Genomic DNA, 19,543 nt, shown 5'->3' with positions numbered 1-19,543 from the left:
CCCACAAAAGGTCCGAGTAGGCAATTGTTCGTTCCAGTGCCTCTTTTCTTGGGTTAGGGAAGAGAGGATGGGAAAGGGATTTGTGACTCAGGCTTGTGGTATTGATTTAGGTACTTAGCCCTCTTCTGGGAGTCACTTGGGCATCTTGCACAGTGATATTGACTCACCACATTTAATATTTTATTGTGTCTTGAGCATTGAGAAAGGCTCCCTGCCCAGGGTTTTGCGTCTCAGATAAAGCACAAACAGGAGCTGTAGGAAAGCCCTGGGCGGCACCAGGACATGGTAGGAACAGGAAGCGTGGCCCACGGGAATGATTTATATCTTCACTTGTCTCTGGCTGCTCACGCGGCAGTATGGGGAGAATTTCCATGATAACTTTTTCTGTTTCTTTTTAAGCAGAGGTGGAAGAGCTGGGGAGATAATTTCGTGGGTGAACATGATTATTATTTGGCAACAGAGATCTGTGGGTGGCTGTGGTGGGAAGGAGAGAGAAGTTGCTATTACTAGTATTTTGTTAACTTACATGGATCAAAGAATCCCAAGGCTTTATAAAAGGGAAACATTAGTAGAGCTGAGTACTGGAAGGACTCAAGGGCCGGAACGGAGGAGGCTGTTTGAAGGTTTCCCTTTTATTTAAATGCTTACCTGCCTCAATAAAATCAAAGTTTTCTCAGAGTCGTGCTCGCTACTGACCCTCCAGTGCCCAGGGCAGAGCCTGGAGTGTGGTCAGCTCAGTAAATAGCAGTGGGTGAATGAGGGGTAAAGTATGCAAGAGAAGGTCAAGGGCTCAGCAGTCAAGACTCCTGTTTGTAGGAAAGGGAAGGAAGGTGGTGCGTGTAATCACAGATAAGACTTCATGGGCCCTTTCTGAGAAACCAGGGCCAGGGATAGCCCAGGGCTATCTGAGTCTGAGCTCTGTAACCAGCCACCAGGACCACTGAACAGTAGAAGAACTTGCAAAACCGGGGTCTTGCTTTCTTTTTTTTAATTTTATTTTATTTTATTTGTTTGTTTTTAACATCTTTATTGGAGTATAATTGCTTTACAATGGTGTGTTAGTATCTACTTTATAACAAAGTGAATCAGTTATACATATACATATGTTCCCATATCTCTTCCCGCTTGCGTCTCACTCCCTCTCACCCTCCCTATCCCACCCCTCCAGGCGGTCACAAAGCACCGAGCCTTACTTGCTTTCTTTTAAAAAAATAAAATAAAATAAAATTTTTTTTATTGTGGTGAAATATAAGATTGACCAGCTTAACCATGTTTTTCTTTCTTTTTCTTTTCCATTACGGATTACTACAGGATATTGAATATAAGTCCCTGTGTTATACAGTAGAACCTTGTTGTTTATCTGCTAATCCCAGACTCCTGATCCATCCCTCCTCTACCCTCCTCACCCTTGGCAACCACAAGTCTGCTCTCTGTGTCTGTGAGTCTGCTTCTGTTTTGTAAATAAGTTCATTTTTATCATTTTGTTAGACTCCACATACAAGCACTTTATGATATGTGTCTTTTTCTGACTTACCTCACTTAGTATGATCATCTCTAGGTCCATCCATGTTGCTGCAAATGGCACTATTGCAAATTTTTTTTATGGCTGAGTAATATTCCATTGTATAAATGTACCACATCTTTATCCATTCATCTGTCGATGGACACTTAGGTTGCTTCCATGTCTTGGCTACTGTGAATAGTCCAGCTTAACCATTTTTAAGTGTACAGTTCAGAGGCATTAAGCACGTTCACACTGTTGTGCTACCATCGCCACCATCCATCTCTAGAATTTTCACCTTCACACATGGAAACTCTTTACCCGTTAAACACTAACTCCCCATTCCTCCCTCCCCCAGACCCTGAAAACCACTCTCTGCTTCTGACTCTCTGACCTTGATGACCTTAAGAGCCTCCTGTAAGTGGAATCTTGCAGTGTTCGCCCTCTTGTGGCTGGCTTATCTCACTTAGCATAATGTCCTCAAGGTTCATCCATGTCAGAAGCTGGAGACAAATTAGGAAATAATATGCAAATGATTAAAAAGATTCATCCATGTCATGGCGTGTGTCAGAATTTCTTTCCTTTTAAGGCTGAATAATGTGTGTCTGCTTTCTTTTTGAAATCAGATAGGCAGTGATTGGTGCACGGATAGGAACCAAGTGCACGGTGTGTAGAACCAGGAAAGGAGGCTCCTGGGAGGCAGCCCCTAGTCAGGGACAGGAGGGGAGGGGAAAAGAGCAGGGAGAGGGGATCAGGGACGGGGCTCCAGCCTGCAGGGGGCTCAGCCTTTGACTGAGTTGACACCTAGGCTGCAAAGAGCTCTTTGGGGCCCTGGAGGAACAGGACGCTGTCGCCGTTTCTCTGTGTCTGGTGGCCTCAGCTGTGCTTTGGCCTGCAGTCGAGTCCAGGCTGTGCCACGCTGTGAGTTACTGATGTGTTATTTCGTGTTGCTACTGGTAGGGGATTCTCACAGCTATTGCTCTGTTATCCACACATACATTTTATTCTTGACCGTGGCCCCAAACAGTGAGCTAGTTGTTTTTTCTTTGCCTGCTTTTAGGGAGCAGAGAATACTGAGGCGAGACTCTGGATTATCTGCCTGGAATGTTGCAGGAGTTGAGTTCATCCCGCAGTAATTTGAGTCCTTGTCACGTCAGTTCATTGAGATGGGGGGTGGGCTGTCTTCTCTGGTTACAGACAGAGGACTTGCCGTGCTTAGAGGCAACCAGGGTGGTGTCCTGCAAAGAACGTGGCCAAGAGAGCAGAAGCTTCAGGAGAAGATCAATAAATCTTTTTTTTTAAAGAAGCATATATATATATATATATATATATATATTTTTTTTTTAATAAATTTATTTATTTTTGGCTGCATTGGGTCTTTGTTGCTGTGCGCGGCCTTTCTCTGGTTGCGGTGAGCGGCGGTTACTCTTCTGCACCACCAGGGAAGCCCAAGCTCATAACATCTTTATCCAGGTGGCCTTTTAATAATGCTCATGTCCTTATGGCCTGCGTTTGGACTCCAGAGTCATTTTGCCCGGCTAGTTTTGTGACTGTTTATGACAGTGTCATGCAAGGTTTTAGTGTTCCTAGCAAGGTCTGTCTCTGGTCTTGAGTGCAATGAGGGAGAGCAGGAAAACAGAAAAAAAAAAAAAAAAGGAGCCAAATGGTAGCAGGTGAGAGTGATGCTGTGACAGCCCTCCCCGGCAGCGGAGTGTGGATTTCCTGCGGACCAGGGGGAGATACAGCCTGGACGGGCAGAAGCACATCTGCATCTTGGGAGCAGGTATGTGTGTAGTTCGAATAAAACTTGGTTAATATTTCAGATTTGGAAAGTGAAAAAACATGATTTTGAAATTTCAAGGGTCGCCGAAGGAAGCTGCGATAGTTTTGCTAACAACGTGTGGGATATGTTTTTTAAAAAGTGAGAATCACAGGAGTTACGCTTTCCAGTTTAGAAAATCCCTTCCTTTCCTGTACTTTCCTTGTCTGAGCCTCTCAGCAATGTGTAAGTAATTATTGGCCCTGGAGAGGGAAGAAGCAACGTACAGGTTCCTCATGACTTGCCAGGGGCACATCTTGCGTCAGGGGGACCTCCCTGGTGGCCCAGGTGAGGGTTCTTACAGAACGTTCTGTCAGACTGTTCTTTCTGCTGTGTCATCCCTTATCTCTGTCCTTGACTGTGGCGGGTGCTTTAGTTTCTTGTTTTCTGCATCACTGTTTGCTTTGTCTTTGGAGAGAGAGTTTTCTTACGGGAGGAAATGTTCCAGGGCGGATCAGATTATTGTCTTGGTGACCTTTGTGCCAGGGCAGCAAAGGAAGTACCAGCCAGATCCTTTTTCAAGAACAGAACTTGCTGTGCACTTCAGGGAAAGTCTGGGAGGCAGCCCTGCAGGAGGAAAGTTAGAACGTCTTTGTGAGCACTTCCTAAGGTCACGCAGTATGAGTTGCTTGGGATTCGTCGGAACAACACTGGCTGGCATTTTCTACGTGGATTTACACTTGGAAGTTACGGAGGGGGACCGTGGTTGACGTTTCTTTTCTATTAGGATGTTTCCATCACCAGGCTCTTAACTGTTTTCAATAAAGTAATTTTTCAATAATTAAACTCACTGAAGGTGTTCTTGCACTAGCGATGGTGCTTATAGTTACTTAAAAAGCAGGCAAGTGCTGAGTGTAACTTTCAGATTTAGTGAATTTGAAGGTCAGAAGTCATCTTTGTAAAATGCTTTTAAACTGGGGAGATCGTTGAAGACCCCAAGGTCTGAGTTTTCTCTGTTGCAGTAGTCCCTTTTCTGAAACATAGAGAAATAGCAAATCACTGTGTTGTGTGATAGGAACTAACAGTGTTGTAGGTCAGTTATACTTCAAAAACAAACAGACTCATAGAAAAAGAGACCAGATTTGTGGTTATCGAAGGTGGGGGGAGGTGGAGAGGAGAGGGAATTGGATGAAGGGGGTCAAAAAGTACAAACTTCCAGTTATAAGATAAATAACTACTAGGGATGTAACGTACAATGTGATAAATATAATTAACATTACTGTATGTTATATATGAAATACATATGAAATATCATTATATATGATAATATATGAAATGTATATAAAAATATATAAATAGATGAAAGTTTTTAAGACAGTAAATCCTGAGTTCTCATTAAAAGGAAAAATTTTTTTTTCTATTTCTTTAATTTTGTGTCTGTGTGAGATGAAGGATGTTCACTAAACTCATTGTGATAATCATTTCATGACGTATGTAAGTCAAATCATTATTGCTGTGCACCTTAAGTTTATACGGTGCTGTATGTCAGTTGTATCTCAATAAAACTGGGAGGAAAAAAATCGCCCCTTTTCTCCCTCTTGTAATAATCCTTTTGCATAAAGTCTCTCCTTACCTTACAAATCCCGATTTGTTTTTTTTTTATTTGACATGCTTCAGAATAAATATGACCTAAACAAAAACATAAAGTTTGAAAGCTGGGAATCAAACTTTTCTCTAGTATCTTACGGGTTGCTTCACTTCTGCACAGAGCATGGCTTCTTTGACAAAAGAAACCATCTGGAGGGGATCTTAGCAAACATCCGGTTCCGTCCCTTCCATTTTAGAAGATGAGAGAGTGACTAACGCAGCTGGGTTTCAGAACAGTGACTTTTTACTGATTGACTCCTTGGCCGTCAGTGGATGAAGGCAGAGCGTCAGAGTGGAAGCGTCCTGACTCACGTGGTGTTCAGAGCCCTCCTTCCCTGCTGGACTTGCGGGTGTGGGTGTGTCCTCATCCTCAGGTCATGCTGACTTCCATGACTGAAACTGTCGCCGTCCCTCACTTCTCTGACATCTGCTAGAACCTTGCATGCTCGAGTGGCCCTGGGCTGGGGAGTGATCTGTATTTAAAAAATAAGAAGAAGGAGGGCTTCCCTGGTGGCGCAGTGGTTGAGAGTCCGCCTGCCGATGCAGGGGACACGGGTTCGTGCCCCGGTCCGGGAAGATCCCACATGCCGCGGAGCGGCTGGGCCCGTGAGCCGTGGCCACTGAGCCTGCGCGTCCGGAGCCTGTGCTCCGCAATGGGAGAGGCCACAGCAGTAAGAGGCCCGTGTACCGCCAAAAAAAAAACAAAAAACAAAAAAAAACTAAAAATAAGAAGGAAATTCAGGGAGTGTGAAATTCTCTGCCCCATGTTCTTATCCTGCTTTCACTTCTGACTTTACAACATGTTCACATAGGTGGAGGTTAATTATCCAGGTTTATGCCTTTTTAAAAAAATCGAAGTATAGTTGATTTACAGGGATTCGGGTGTACAGCAGAGTAATTCAGTTAATACATATATATATATATATATATTCTTTTTCAGATTCTTTTCCATTATAGGTTATTACAAGATATTGAATATAGTTCCCTGTGCTGTACAGTAGGTCCTTGTTGCTTATCTGTTTTATACATAGTAGTGTGTATCTACTAATCCCAAATTCCTAATTTACCTCCCCCCCCTTCCCCTTTTGGTAACTGTAAGTTTGTTTTCTATGTCTGTGAGTCTGTTTCTGTTTTGTAAATAAGTTCATTTGTATCATTTTTTTAGATTCCACATATAAGTGTTAACATATGATATTTGTCTTTCTCTGACTTACTTCACTTAGAATGATAATCTCTAGATCCACCCATGTTGCTGCAAATGGTATCATTTCATTCTTTTTTATGGCTTAGTAGTATTCCATCATGTATATACACCACATCTTCTTTATCCATTCATCTGTTGATGGACGCTTAGAGTGTTTCCATGTCTTGGCTATTGTAAGTAGTGCTGCTATGAACATAGGGGTGCATGTATCTTTTTGGATTATGGTTTTCTCTGGATATATGCCCAGGAGTGGGATTGCTGGGTCGTATGGTAGTTCTTTTAGTTTTTTAAGGAACCTCTATACTGTTTTCCATAGTGGCTGCACCAATTTACATTTCCGCCAACAATGTAGGACGGTTGCCTTTTTTCCACACTCTCTCCAGCATTATTGTTTGTAGACTTTTTGATGATGTCCATTCTGACCAGTGTGAGGTGGTACCTCGTTGTAGTTTTCATTTGCATTTCTCTAATAGTTGGCAATGGTGAGCATCTTTTCATGTGCCTGTTGGCCTTCTGTATGTCTTCTTTGGAGAAATGTCTATTTAAGTATTCTGCCATGCCTTTTCCGTTAAGAACATTAAAAAATTTTTTCACTATGAAGATTTTCAAACGTACCTCAAAGTAGTGAGGACGGTGTAATGAAATCCTCCTGGGTCCTTACGCAGGTACGTTAGGATCAAGGTTTTGCCCACCTTGCTTTATCTCTTACACTCTGAGTCTTTTTTCCCCCACTAATGTATTTTAAAGCAAATCCTAGAAATTATGATATTTCGCCCCTACATATTTTAGTGAACATCTCTGAATCCAGGGCCATTCTTTGTCACTGCAGTAGCATCATTAAACTGCTAGAGGTAACCGGACTCCTTGCTGTCACTTGCACTTGGTGCAGACATGGGCTTCTGGCTGCTTCAAGATCCTTCATGGACCTGGTTGTTTTCATCCACGTTCAACCAGAAACACACCACTCATTTGATTGTGTGTGGCTTATGTCTTTTTTAGTCAAGAAAGTCTCCGTCCTTCCACTCCCACCCTACTGTTTTCCCCCAAGTCATTGACTTGGTGAAGAAACCGGGTCAGTTTTTATGCAGAATGTCCCGCTGGTACACTTGTCTGTTTCCTTCCTCAAGGTATCGTCTCACCCATTACTTGGTTCCTCATATTTCCTGAAAACTGGACAGTGATGACAAAGGTTCAGTTGATTCCAGGTTTGTAAAGAAGAATACTGAACAGGTGGTTGGCCTATATCCTGCCTGGGGGTCATGTGTCCTCTGGTGTCTGACTCTTAGTGATGCTTATATTAGTTGATAAGCTCAGGTGACAGCTTCCATTGCATTCTCCCCCTGTCAACCTTTCATCTAATGGTTTTACCCATTTCGATATTGCCTGAATAATTTTTCTCTACATACTGCAAAGTGGTGATTTTCTAGTTTGATGAGTTCTTTCACACCTGTCACCTTGAGCTTGTCTGTAAAGAACTTTGCCTTGTCACCTAGAGCTGTCTGAGGGCATTTAGGAAAGGGAGGGAAAGAATGCTCACTTCTGCCGTTTAGTTGCCTGTGGTTTACGTAAGTAGTTGGTGCCCTGGTCGTCTGCAGTGGTGACAAGTGAGTTATTTTTGGTCTTGTTTTCGTTTTCTTTTCTCTTTTCCTTCCTCCCTCCCTTTTCAGTATCATTTCAAAGTCCCTGTTCCCCACTCCCAACACTTTATTATGAAATTTTCCAAACATGCAGAGAAGTGGAAAGGATTGTACAGCGAACACTCTAAGCCCGGGGTGTTGATACGTTCGCTGTGTTTCAGTTAATTGCTGTCCTTTTTGATACTCAGGTCGTGCCACCTTCTGCCTACAAGAATCCCTTCCTGTGCCTTCTGCGACTTTTCTCACTTTCATTCATCTTTGAGTGATTCCTTGCTCTCGGCCAATAAGATGTTAAGTGCTCATCTTGGGCACTTCCTGCCTCCTATCTGGAATCAGCCATTCCTCCAAGTAGCCCTGGTTCCTTTGTGTGGGTCATGATATTTAGGGACCACAGTCTGGGGTGTGGGGTTGCTCATTGTTACTGGGCTGTCATTGCCTCTAAGGCTCTTCCAATAGGTATGAGCTAAGAAGTATGTGAAAGAAAAGAAAAAAGAGGTATGAAAAAGAAAAATAAATCATGAGTTCATACTTAGCTTTCTAATTCGGCTGTAAAACTACGTAGTTATAATTTAACTTTGATATTATATTTGTTTATCTCCTCTTATTCACTGACAATCTTGGTTTCTAACAATATTCACATATTTGTTCTCTATTGTACATGCACGCAAACATATTGTCTCTAAATAATATCAGTACTGCTATTAAGAGTAAGAGTAGTGGACTTCCCTGGTGGTCCAGTGGTTAACACTCTGTGCTTCCAATGCAAGGGGGCTTGGGTTCGATCCCTGGTTGGGGAACTAAGGTCCCCCATGATGTGTGGTGCAGCCAAAAGATTAAAAAAAAAATGATGTAAAAAAAGAATGAGTAGTGAAAGAGAGTAAAGTTTTTGCAGCTCTATTTGGCCTTAGAATATATTTAACTATGGAGGTATAGTCAAAACACTGTTTAAAACAGTTATTTTCTCTTTGTAATTATATTGGTAATTATTTTAATAACCTAATAAAGTTAATTTTTAATTGTTAAGCATATTTTTTCCCTTATTGATTTGACTCAAAAAATACAAAACACTTTCATGATTCATCAAATTTATAAAATCTATAAAAACAAAATATTTGTAGAGAAGCCATCCTTCCCCCCCACGCCCACTTTCTTTTTCACAAAGGTCACGTATATTCTGCTCTGTGCCTTGCCTTTTTTATGTATCAGCATGTCCTGGAAATCGTTCCACATCAGAGAGGAGAGATATTCTTCCTCCTCCTTTTTTTCTTTCTCCCGCTCTTTTGTTTTTTTTCTTTCATTGCCTAGAGGTACCATAGTTTATTTAACCTATTCTATACTGATGGGTATTTCTGTTGTTTTCAGACTTTACCATGACAAAAATGCCCCAATGAATAACCTGGTAGATTCCTAGAAGTGGGATTGTTGCATCAAAGTGTTAATTAGATATTATTAAATTCCCTTCTCTCCATTGGCATTGTATTATTTTTTAAAGTTCCAATCAGCAATGGATGAAAATGCGTTTTCCCAGACTTGTCATCAGATCTATTGTCAAATTTTTGGATTTTTGCCAACCTGATAGGTAAGACATGGTGTATTTCCATAGTTTTAATTTGCATTCCTTTTGTTTTGAGGAAGTTGAACATCTTTCATGTTTAAGGACCATCTTCAGAAACTCTTTATTCCTATCATTTGCCTAGTTTTTTATTGGGTGCTTCTTTTTTCTCCTCAACTTTTAGGTGCTGTCTGTACATTAGGAATTTTAGCCCTTTATTTGAGGTGTGAAATTACAAAATCTTTCCCCAGTTTGTCATGTAGTGGGATTTAGCATGCCTCTCTTTTATACTTTGTGATTTTGAGTTATGGTTGGAAGGTTTTCTCATTCCTGAGTTACTCAGGAATCCACTCATGTTTTCTTCAATTACTTGTAAATTAATTTTCTTTCAGTACTTTAAAACTGTTGTCCCCTGTCTTCTGGCTTGCATCGTTTCTGATAGGAAGTCTACTATCATTCTTATCTTTGTTCCACTGTAAATATTGTGTTTTTTTTCCTTCTTTATCACTGGTTTTCACTAGTTTGCTTATGGTGTGATTTTCTGTAATTTTCTTTAAAGGTTTTTCCACTTGGTCTTCGTTGAGAATCTTGAATCTGTGGGTTTATAGTGTTCATCAAACTTGAAAACAATTTCAACCATTATTTCTTCAAAAAATTTTTTCTGTTCTCACTTTGGTAGCACATATACTTAAACAACATTTTTTGTCTGCTCTCTGGTTCCCCTACCCTGCTTTTCCTGGGACCTCAGTTACACAGATTTCAAGCTGCTTGTTATTGTTCCGCAGTTCACTGATGCTCTGTCCTTTCTGTTTTGTTCATCCTGTTTCTTCTGTTTTTCATTTCAGAGTTTTTGTCGCTATCAAGTGCCCTTTTCTCTGCAATGTCCAATTTCCTTTTAATCGTATCAGTATATTTTTGATTTCAGACACTGTTTTTCATCCCTAAAAGTTTGATTTGGAATTCTTTTAATGTCTTGCATTTAGTTCCTCACCATCCTCTTGCTTTCCTCCACTTTTTGAACACATGGAGTATATTTATAACAGCTGTTGTATGTCTTTGTCTTTTTATCTGCTTCATATCTGATTCTGTTTCTATTGATTGATTTTTGTTTTGTTTATGTAGGTCAAACTTTCCTACATCTCTGCTACCATCCCTGCTTCTATTTCTGAGAAGTGTTTCTAATGGCACTAGAACAAGGACATTTTAATGACTATTTCAATTATAAATTAAAAATCCATTTTACTTTCAGTGTCAAGGAAGTTGAGTTTGTTTTTCACTTATTGCAAATAATTTTAGGGACTCATTCTAATCTGAAGGCAAAAAAGGATAAATTATGTAAAAAGAAAGGTTTAGAACTTATTTTCTTAAGCTATATAGTGAGAAGTGTACACAGGTTTTAAAAAAAAAGCATGATGATGTGATGTTGATATTCAACTTTTACATGTTCCTGTAAAGATACTGCTTCAGACAATATAGATGAGATGTTAGAGTATCCACTTGAAGAATGCGAGATTTCTGAAAATTAAAGCTTTGGTCCAACCCTTTCCCCTGTCATTTGTAATTTTTACTAGATTCTTTGCCTCAGTGTTTCTCTGTGTAGGATGAGTGTTGAGTGGAATTTAGGAATGACAGTGCCTTGACTGTTAAACTTTTAATTAGTCCTTTTGTGGTCTGTGTGGCTTTTAGTCCAGGCATTTAGACAGAAGCCTTTTAGTGTTTGGACAGTAGAGAAATGTTGACTATTGCAAAGGAACAGATCTGAAGGATGCACATGCAATGCCCATGTCATTGTAAAGTAGGATCTAGGTATCTGGAGAAGATACTTAATTCAATTGGATATTTACTATGCAGAAAGAAACAGTTGCTTTTTAAAACTGAAGCTGGGATCAAGTTATGTATGACTGTTTTCCGTGCAGAAGCTGTAAGTATAGACAATGAGATGCTTGTTTTATTTCCTGAAAATACCTCTGGGGCAAACCTAAGATAATAAATACTGTGTGTGAGTTTCAAAGTGACTCAGCTGTTGGGAGCTGCCCCCCGCCCCACCCTACTCCCCAGGCTCCAGTCTCCACCGTGCGTTACAGAAAGAGCCAGAAGAACAGGCCTCAAGGTAGGCTCTTGTCTGCACTTTAGATTTCTCACCTAGGAGGTGGAAATAACAATACCTATCTTGTGATGCTTTTCATGAAGATGAGCAAGGTTAAGTGTACAACATACCTAACAAGATGCCTGGCTTCAGAAAGTGTCCTGTGCCTGCACCTCTGGCAGTTCTTTCTTAGACCATCAAGTTGGTTATTTATAAATCCAGCAGTGTGGTTTGTCTTGTGGTCATAACTGATGTTTCTAATACTGTATTTTAGTCTTGCATTGCCATTTACAGATTTGATTTTTGACTTCTTGTGTGGGTAAGGTGTAAGATCCACCGAACTTGAATTTTCTTAGAAAAGAGAGAAGTCTTTTTCAGCAAAAATTAGGGGTCTTAATGAAACAAAGTATCGATGTAATTTTGCTAATTGGACTTCTGTTACAATCCACAGTAAGCCTGTACATTTTGGTTTTAGAAAGCTGTATTAACCTGCTAGGGCTGCCTTAACAAAGTACAGCAGACTAGATGGCTTAAAGAACAGAAATTTATCTTCTCACAGTTCTGGAGTCTGGAAGTCTAAGATCAAGGTGCCAGCAGGGTTGGTTTCTCCTGAGGCCTCTCTCCTTGGTGTGCAGACGGCTGCCCTCTTGCTGGGTCCTCACACGATGCATCCCTGGTGTTTCTTCCTCTTCTTACAGGGACACCAGTCCTTATAATGATCCCTGCCCCAGGACCTAATTTAACCTTAGTTACTTCCTTAGAGGCCCTAATCTTCAAATATGGTCACATTGGGGGTTAGGGCTTCATCATATGAATTTGGGGGGACCCAACTCAGGCCATAACAGTTCTCCTCCATCTTGGCTTTGGAACGCCCACAGCAGAAGCAGTGGGAATATTGCTGTAGTGTTGAGTCAATGTGTAGCCTTTTTATCATTCTGTCCCTTCAATGGATGACAAATTCTCACTTTCTAATTTTCTCCTCTTTACATTTTTCACCACTTATATGTCTGTAATGTGGCTTTCAAACATTTTGACCGTGACCCACAGACAGAAATATATTTGAGTGTGTGCATAATTCTGACAAATATTTCGTGAGTCAGTCATTGCCCTTATAAAGTGGCATGTATTTTCTAAATATTTCATTTTTTAAAAAACAGCTGTTTCCTGGTGGGCTACTTCATGTAGCTGAGAAACATGGCTGCCATGTGGGTTCAGAGCTTCTATGTGTCATGTATGTTACGTGACTTTCCTTTCTAGTCCTTTGAGTCATTGGTGTGCAGTCTGCTTGCCCTGATTCACGGTATTTTTGAAGCCCATCATAAGACTTCCCTGCAGAGGAAATTATAGTTCGGAAAATTTCCCTGCCATTTGGCAACTTTCGTAGGAAGTAGAAGACAGTCGAGTGGGAAAGTTCCATCACGGTGATTGTCTTTGCTGGGAGAGGCACACAGCCGTGTCAGATTCAGGACAGGGTGACGGGTTTCATTACAACCTCCCCTAACTGCGGCTCAGTGATCGATTTTACACGTGTGTTGATTTTCTCTCTCAAGGTGTGAGCTTACTTTTGTTCTAGAATGGTTTTCCCCTATTTTAAGGCTCCTCCCCAGGAGGTAGAAGAATTTCTTAAAGAATAAAAGTCAAGTTTTTGGATGACGTGACCTCAGGTCTTAATTCCACATGATATACTGTGGTGGGGCTCGGTTGGAATTTTATTCACAGCATCTGTAGTTAGCAGGTGGAGAAGACACACGTGGTTTCACAGCTAACTGTTGGCCCTATGAGCTTAGGAACAGGATCAATGAAAAGCTGTCTCATGTCATCCAGGAAGACACCCTCAGGAAAATGTGATGGTGGGGAGAGTGCGTGCTCTACGTGCAAGCACAAAGTAGCTTTTTTAGTGTCAAGCCCTAGGAACTACTGGACTGAACTACTGGACTGGATTATGTAAGTGTTACTTGAAAATTGAAATGCAGCTTCTATGGGAGGACCCCAGGGCACTTCAAGGTCATAGAGAATGAGCTCACATCCTGGTTTGCCTTTTACTCGATACAAGTGACCTTGGAGATGTATCTGAGGCCCCCTTCCTCACTCAGCCTTCATTTCACATCAGTGAGACCACGCCTGGGACAGAAAGGTCACAGAGTGAGTTCTGTCCCCTCTCTGTTCCTCCTCAGTCCTCCAAGTCGTTTTTTTTTTTTTTGGTATATTAGGAAGTATATGAAAACATATGGCAAAAGATTGAAGGCCAGTACAGATACTCCTTTTTCCATGTATTCCTTGCCCTTTTTTTTAAAAAAAAATTCTGACCAGTTGGTCTTATTATGATGCATAATAAAGGATAACGATCTATGGATGGGGGAGGGATAAATTAGGAGTTTGGGATTAACATATACACACTACTATATATAAAATAGATAATCAACAAGGACCTACTGTACAGCACAGGGAACTCTACTAAATACTCTGTATAACCTATATGAGAAAAGAATCTGAAAAAGAATGGATATATGTATATGTATAACTGAATCCCTTTGCTGTATACCTGAAACTAACACAATATTGTAAATCAACTATACTCCAATATAAAATAAAAGTTAAATTAAAAAAAAAAAGATCTAGAGAGAGGAAACCTTAAAGTGCCAGAGAAGAGCAGAGAGCTGCCCACCCCAAGGAGCCTGCGCAAATTTATTGGCTTCAGTGGCCCAGAGACTCTCTCCTGAGATGAATCGTGTGATGTGCTGTCCCTCCACCGACCCTGCAAAGAAACCATTGCTGACCAACGAGATTTAGGGGGTGTCCTGGTGACTGACACTTATGTAGCTGCCACCCGAGGACACTGAACATGCAAGGAGAATTAAGCCAGAGGCAGGTAAATTAGATGCCCACCTCAGCCACATCAGTGCTGAATGTGAGGAGCAGACGGTGTGGGTCCTCAGTTCAGGGGGACATTGTTTGGAAACTTCAAGAGAGCCCTGCTGTGGAGCCTGGAAACTTGTGGTGTGAGGCTGTTGTTTCAAAATGATCTCTCCCTCCCATAAGAGGGGTAGGGAGCCTGAAGGGCCAGGGGCTTCCTGAGACTGCAAGGGCCTCCTAGGTGGATGGGAAGTAGATAGAGTTCGTGGCCACTTACCCCAAGTGGGTTGCGTCTTGGGTTTATGATCCCAAAAGAGCAAGACGGGAGGTAGGACTCATGGAGAGCTGGGTAGGGTCACTGGTTGTTATGGACTAAATGGTGTCCCCCTCAACTCCCCAAATTCAGATGTTGAAGCCCTCACCCCCAGTGTGGTGGTATTTGGAGGTGGGACCTTTGGGAGGTGATTAGGTTCAGATGAGGTCATGAGGGTGGGGCCACCCTGATGGGATTAGTGCCCTTATCAGAAGGACGAGAAGTCTGCTCTAGTGATGACCAAAGGACATTGCTTTGGCAATGCCATGCCTAAAAATGGGAGAATACAGGGAAATAAATACCATTGGTTTAAACTCTCATTTTTCCTTATGAGGAAAAATGAGAGTTCTCTTAGATTCTTCTTCTTACTCCTTCCCAAAGTGCCCATCAGAACAATAGTCCTAGTACGGATGTTCTCCATACTCACCCCAAATCCACAGGTCCAAGGTGAGTTCTCTGGCATTTCTATGTGGGGGGTATTTATAAGGTCCTCACATACGTTCACACTCTGGGGAGAGCAATGCTGCGGGTAACAGAGAGAGAGAAAACTCAGAGGTAGCATAATGCATGTCTGGCTTCTCCGTAAGTGGTACATGACTCTGTTGGTCATTATGCCTCTCACGTTGGCTAGATTATTCTGCACTGTTGCTTGTCTGCCAGCCCTTTGAGGTCAGAGTATCTTCGGCTTCCCACTTGGGAAACCCGGCCCTCCTAGCCAGGCGTTCACCTATTTCCACACTAGACATACCCGATGTACACATGCCTCTTCTTGTGCAGGACCGTGCTTGCTTCAAGTCATGGACTTGATCAAACCTCTGTCCCACCACTTGGAGCTGGCACGGTCCCCGTGCCAAGGTGCCCACGTCCAGTGGGGAGGTCTAGGAGGAAATAATGACAACTAAGATGTCTAAGCTTTTTGGTAACAATGTTGCTTAATGCTTCACAAATAGGTTGGTTGTGTTTTTAGTTGCCTTTGAAAGAAATTAACTTACTAGGTACGATTTCTGTGGTTTTGTTTTAACATGTACAATAAAACCTCTTTTTATATCTGTTTTAAGGGATTTTTTAATAAAAGATATGAAGTACAGATTGATAAACCTGGAAGTGTCCTAGTGGCAATGCCCTTGGGCCACTGGCAGAGCCATCTCAAGAGGTCTTCTCTCTGTGAACTTGGGCTGAGGTCCCTTTTGAGGGACCCTCATTCTTACAGGGTAAATTCTGTGAGAATGTTCAGAATTGGTCACCCTGGGGCTTGTTTCCCCTGGAATGGCTGTATAATTATAGATGTTTCTGTCACTTGAGTGGAGGTGGTCAGAATTCCACGCTTTAGTGAGACTGGTAGGACGCCCACAGAGAGGTCCCGGGGATGACTCGTCTGGTTGGCTGGCCCATCCGTGTGGCAGAGGGATGGGTGTTCCCAAACCCCAGTGCTGCGGTGACTGGGACCAGGGCCCCAGTGGAGGGTGCCTGCCTTGTCAGCCAGCAAACTGGGATGTGAGAAGCCGGAACGTTTTAATAACGTAAATGCAGGACTCGTATTTGGAAAGTGAGTTCATATTCTAAGAATTGCTTTTGTCTCTTAATCTCTGTGTCTTTTTCTGTTCTAACCCAGGTGCCACGTTAGAGGAAATAAACCAGCACTGGGACTGGCTGGAGCAAAATCTGCTCCACACCTTGTCCGTCTTTGATAATAAAGATGACATTGCCAGCTTTGTCAAAGGGAAGGTGAAGGTAGGTCCCTGGACTGTGATGTCTCTCCCCGTTTCCCCATCTTTCTTATCACGTCCTTACAGCCTTCTAGACACTACAGCATTTTTCATCATATTCTTCTCCCTTAACAGTGTTCTCCATGATAATTGAACTGCTTGGCTTAATACCTAAAGCAAAATGAGTTTGACTTGTCATCAGTCATATTTTGCAGAGTCGGTCTGACAAAATTCACCCGAAAAAAAAAACCCAAAAAAAACCCAACAAAAGCCTCATTCTCAGGCCTGAGGTTTCGTTACCCTTTACAGAAGTGAAGGTCCTTTTTTATCTCAGGGAAAAAAAAAAAATGCTAAGATTCGTGTTTTTGCACAGCAACAATGTTATTTGACCCCTGAAGCTAGTTACTCCCAACTTTTTTTTGCAGCTGTGACACCTTGTCCGTCTTTTATTTTGTTGGACCTAGCACTTGCCTCCTTCTGAAAGTGGATATTTATTCTTAAAATATGTTAAGTGAAGAATTAAAACAAAATAAGTTTTGAGAAAAGAGAGGACTATTTGGGGAGGTCTCTCTCCATACCTGCTGTGAGCTATGTCTTATGTTAACAGGTCTCACTGCAAAAGCGTGATTGGTAACCGGTGCTTTAGAAACCCTCTCAGTGTTGTTCATCGTTGCTTGTTTCATCTTTATTTCTTCTAGGTCCTTGTTAAATGTTTCTTGTATTTTCCCCATTCTATTTCCAAGATTTTGGATCATCCTTACTATCATTATTCTGAATTCTTTTTCAGGTAGACTGCCCAGAAACTAACACACCATTGTAAAGCAATTATACCCCAATAAAGATGTTAAAATAAAATAAAATAAAATGTTTTATCAAAAAAAAAAAACCCTCTCAGGCAGGGAGAGACGGTTTCTCATTCTAAATTTAACTGTCTTACTAAACACTTTAACACATTAGCCTGTAATACAGTTTTCATCCCAGAGTGTTGTTTTTTCTTCCCAAAAGTGTGCCTTTCTAGCACCCCATGTGCTTTGGCTTTTAGTAAAAGGTCTTAGAGTGAATTCTCAAATTTGAAAGGACAAAACAAGAGCACCTTTTTCACTTGGGGATTGGGGATACTTGTGGGATCAGGTAGAAGACCAGTCTTCTGAGTCCAGGTGGGATGACAGTGTTGTCTGGTGGGGATTAGCAGGTGGGCGCAAGCCCTGGCGGGTCTTGTCCATCTCATGTGTTACCACCACAGCCTGGTCCAACTTGGTTCCTTGGGTCAGGCTGCACTGGGGCTTAGCAACAGAAATACCCGGATCACAGTTATTTTTCACATTGACCCCCTTTTCTTGGTCTCACATGGGTTGTGGCGGTTCTTTGATTTAGGTGTTTCTCCTCTTAGTTGGGAACGAGGAAATGCATTTCTGCTGCGGTGGCTTTTAGAAAGCTTCTGTAGGGGAGGGAAAAGCTTTTCCTTTACCCTCTTAGGTTCTGTGCCAGGGGCCTGGAAATTAAACTGACAGAAGACAGATTAATGAGAAAAACAGTTTATCAGCCTCTGCGGCCCACAGACAGGTAGGAGAAACTCTGTGATGAGTCACTCAAAGGGGTGCTTAGGACCTGGGGCTTGGGCAGCATCGTAACGAAGAACAGTGCATCTGTAGAGAAGTGAGGAGTCAGAGGAACAGGAGTGCGGCCTTTTAGGGCAGCAAACTGCCGGACACCGGGTACTGGAGTGAGACTGACTGCTCCAGTCGGGTTCATCCTGAAGGTTCCTGCTGGTGCCTCTGGAGTTGGTCAGAGTCCAGAGTTGTCTCTGGTGGTTCAGAGTCTAAGAGCTGCTCTCCTCTTTCTGGCACAGGACTGGGAGACACCTTTAGAAATGGGGATTTGTGTCCTGTTTTTAGGTAAATAGCGGGGGAGGGCAGAGAGCTTTTTTGGCGTCTGCTGTTTGTCAAGTGTGTTTAGCTCAAAATAATTCTTATGCCAGAGTGGCATATTATGGGGTGGCATATTCTGATCCTTTAACACTTCATGGTGAACATGCCTTCTGTTTCCCAGGGAGGCTGCTGGCCTGGAGCAGCGGCCGGGGATTGAGGGGTCTGGCTGGTCGGAGGCTGGTCGAGCCTTTGGGGCCACCATGTAGTGTTGGTTCTCCCTTTGCCCTGGGCAGATTTGAAGGATCTGGGGATTGGGGCTTTCCTACTCAAAACCTGACCATTGACTGCTCTATGGAGGGTTTTTGTTTTTGTTTTTTTTTTGCGGTACGCGGGCCTCTCACTGTTGTGGCCTCTCCCGTTGCGGAGCACAGGCTCCGGACGCACAGGCTCAGCGGCCATGGCTCACGGGCCCAGCCGCTCCGCGGCATGTGGGATCTTCCTGGACCAGGGCACGAACCCGCGTCCCCTGCATCGGCAGGTGGACTCTCAACCACTGCACCACCAGGAAAGGAATCCCTCTGCTTTGAGCTGTGCTGTAACCAGACCCAGCAGACAAGGAAGCCAGCAGTCTGTGTGGCCGCCCTTGTCTGGAACCGTGACTGTTTGCTGTAGAGGCTTCTTAAAAAATCCCCTTCAGGGACTTCCCTGGCGGTCCAGTGGTTAAGACTGCGTGCTTCCAATGCAGGGGGTGCGAGTTAGATCCATGGTTGGGGAACTCAGATCCCACATGCTGTGTGGTGCAGTGAAAAAATGAGATAAAAATTAAAAAGAAAAAATCCCCTTCACGTTTCAAGGTGCAGAGCATTTATTATATATTAGACACGCTTTAAAAAAAATACCTCTCTTAATTATAACATTTATGTTTTATAATGTCTTGTTAAATAAAATTTGGAAAAGAAAGAAAAACATAATGAGGGAAATGCAAATCACCTGAAATTTCAGATTGACTTTTAAAGTAATTTTAAAATACATTTTTATTTTAATGGTAATGCCCAGGATATTTTCTAAAACCGCTTGTGCAATGCAGATTGGGTAGCAGTTCTCCCCAAAATGGCCTTATCTTATTAGCCTTTTGTGAAACCACCCATACAAGAATAGAAAGGAAGGAAGGTGCTCATAAAAATAAATAAAAAGATAGAATTACAGTGTATTTTTAAAATCGAGTAGCATATGTAAGGCCTGAGGCCGGGGAGTTCTTGAACAGAAGAAATTCTGGGTGAAAAAAAAATGTACAGTGAGCTCTCAGGAACGGGAATCAGAATTCTGATGCTGTCAGTGTGCTGTCACCCTTAGGATCAGGCCACAGCTTACATTCTAGGCACGTCTACCCCCTCGCCCCAGATTTAGAGAGGATCCT

At 42.3% G+C, this 19,543-nt stretch overlaps 1 protein-coding gene across 1 annotated transcript in view; it reads left to right on the top strand.

Annotated features, from left to right (window-relative positions):
- The window catches only part of TBC1D8 (TBC1 domain family member 8), a 124,970-nt gene that overhangs the window by 51,278 nt on the left and 54,149 nt on the right, over window positions 1–19,543 (top strand). Inside the window, exon 3 of the mRNA XM_082851770.1 lies at window positions 16,165–16,283. Coding sequence (XP_082707896.1) covers window positions 16,165–16,283 — 119 coding nt within the window. The remainder of the gene's footprint in view (window positions 1–16,164; window positions 16,284–19,543) is intronic.

The sequence above is a fragment of the Leucopleurus acutus genome (genome assembly GCF_964270905.1).
Source record: "Leucopleurus acutus genome assembly, chromosome: 12".
Taxonomy (NCBI): domain Eukaryota; kingdom Metazoa; phylum Chordata; class Mammalia; order Artiodactyla; family Delphinidae; genus Leucopleurus; species Leucopleurus acutus.
This window is presented reverse-complemented; position numbering and strand designations above follow the sequence as displayed.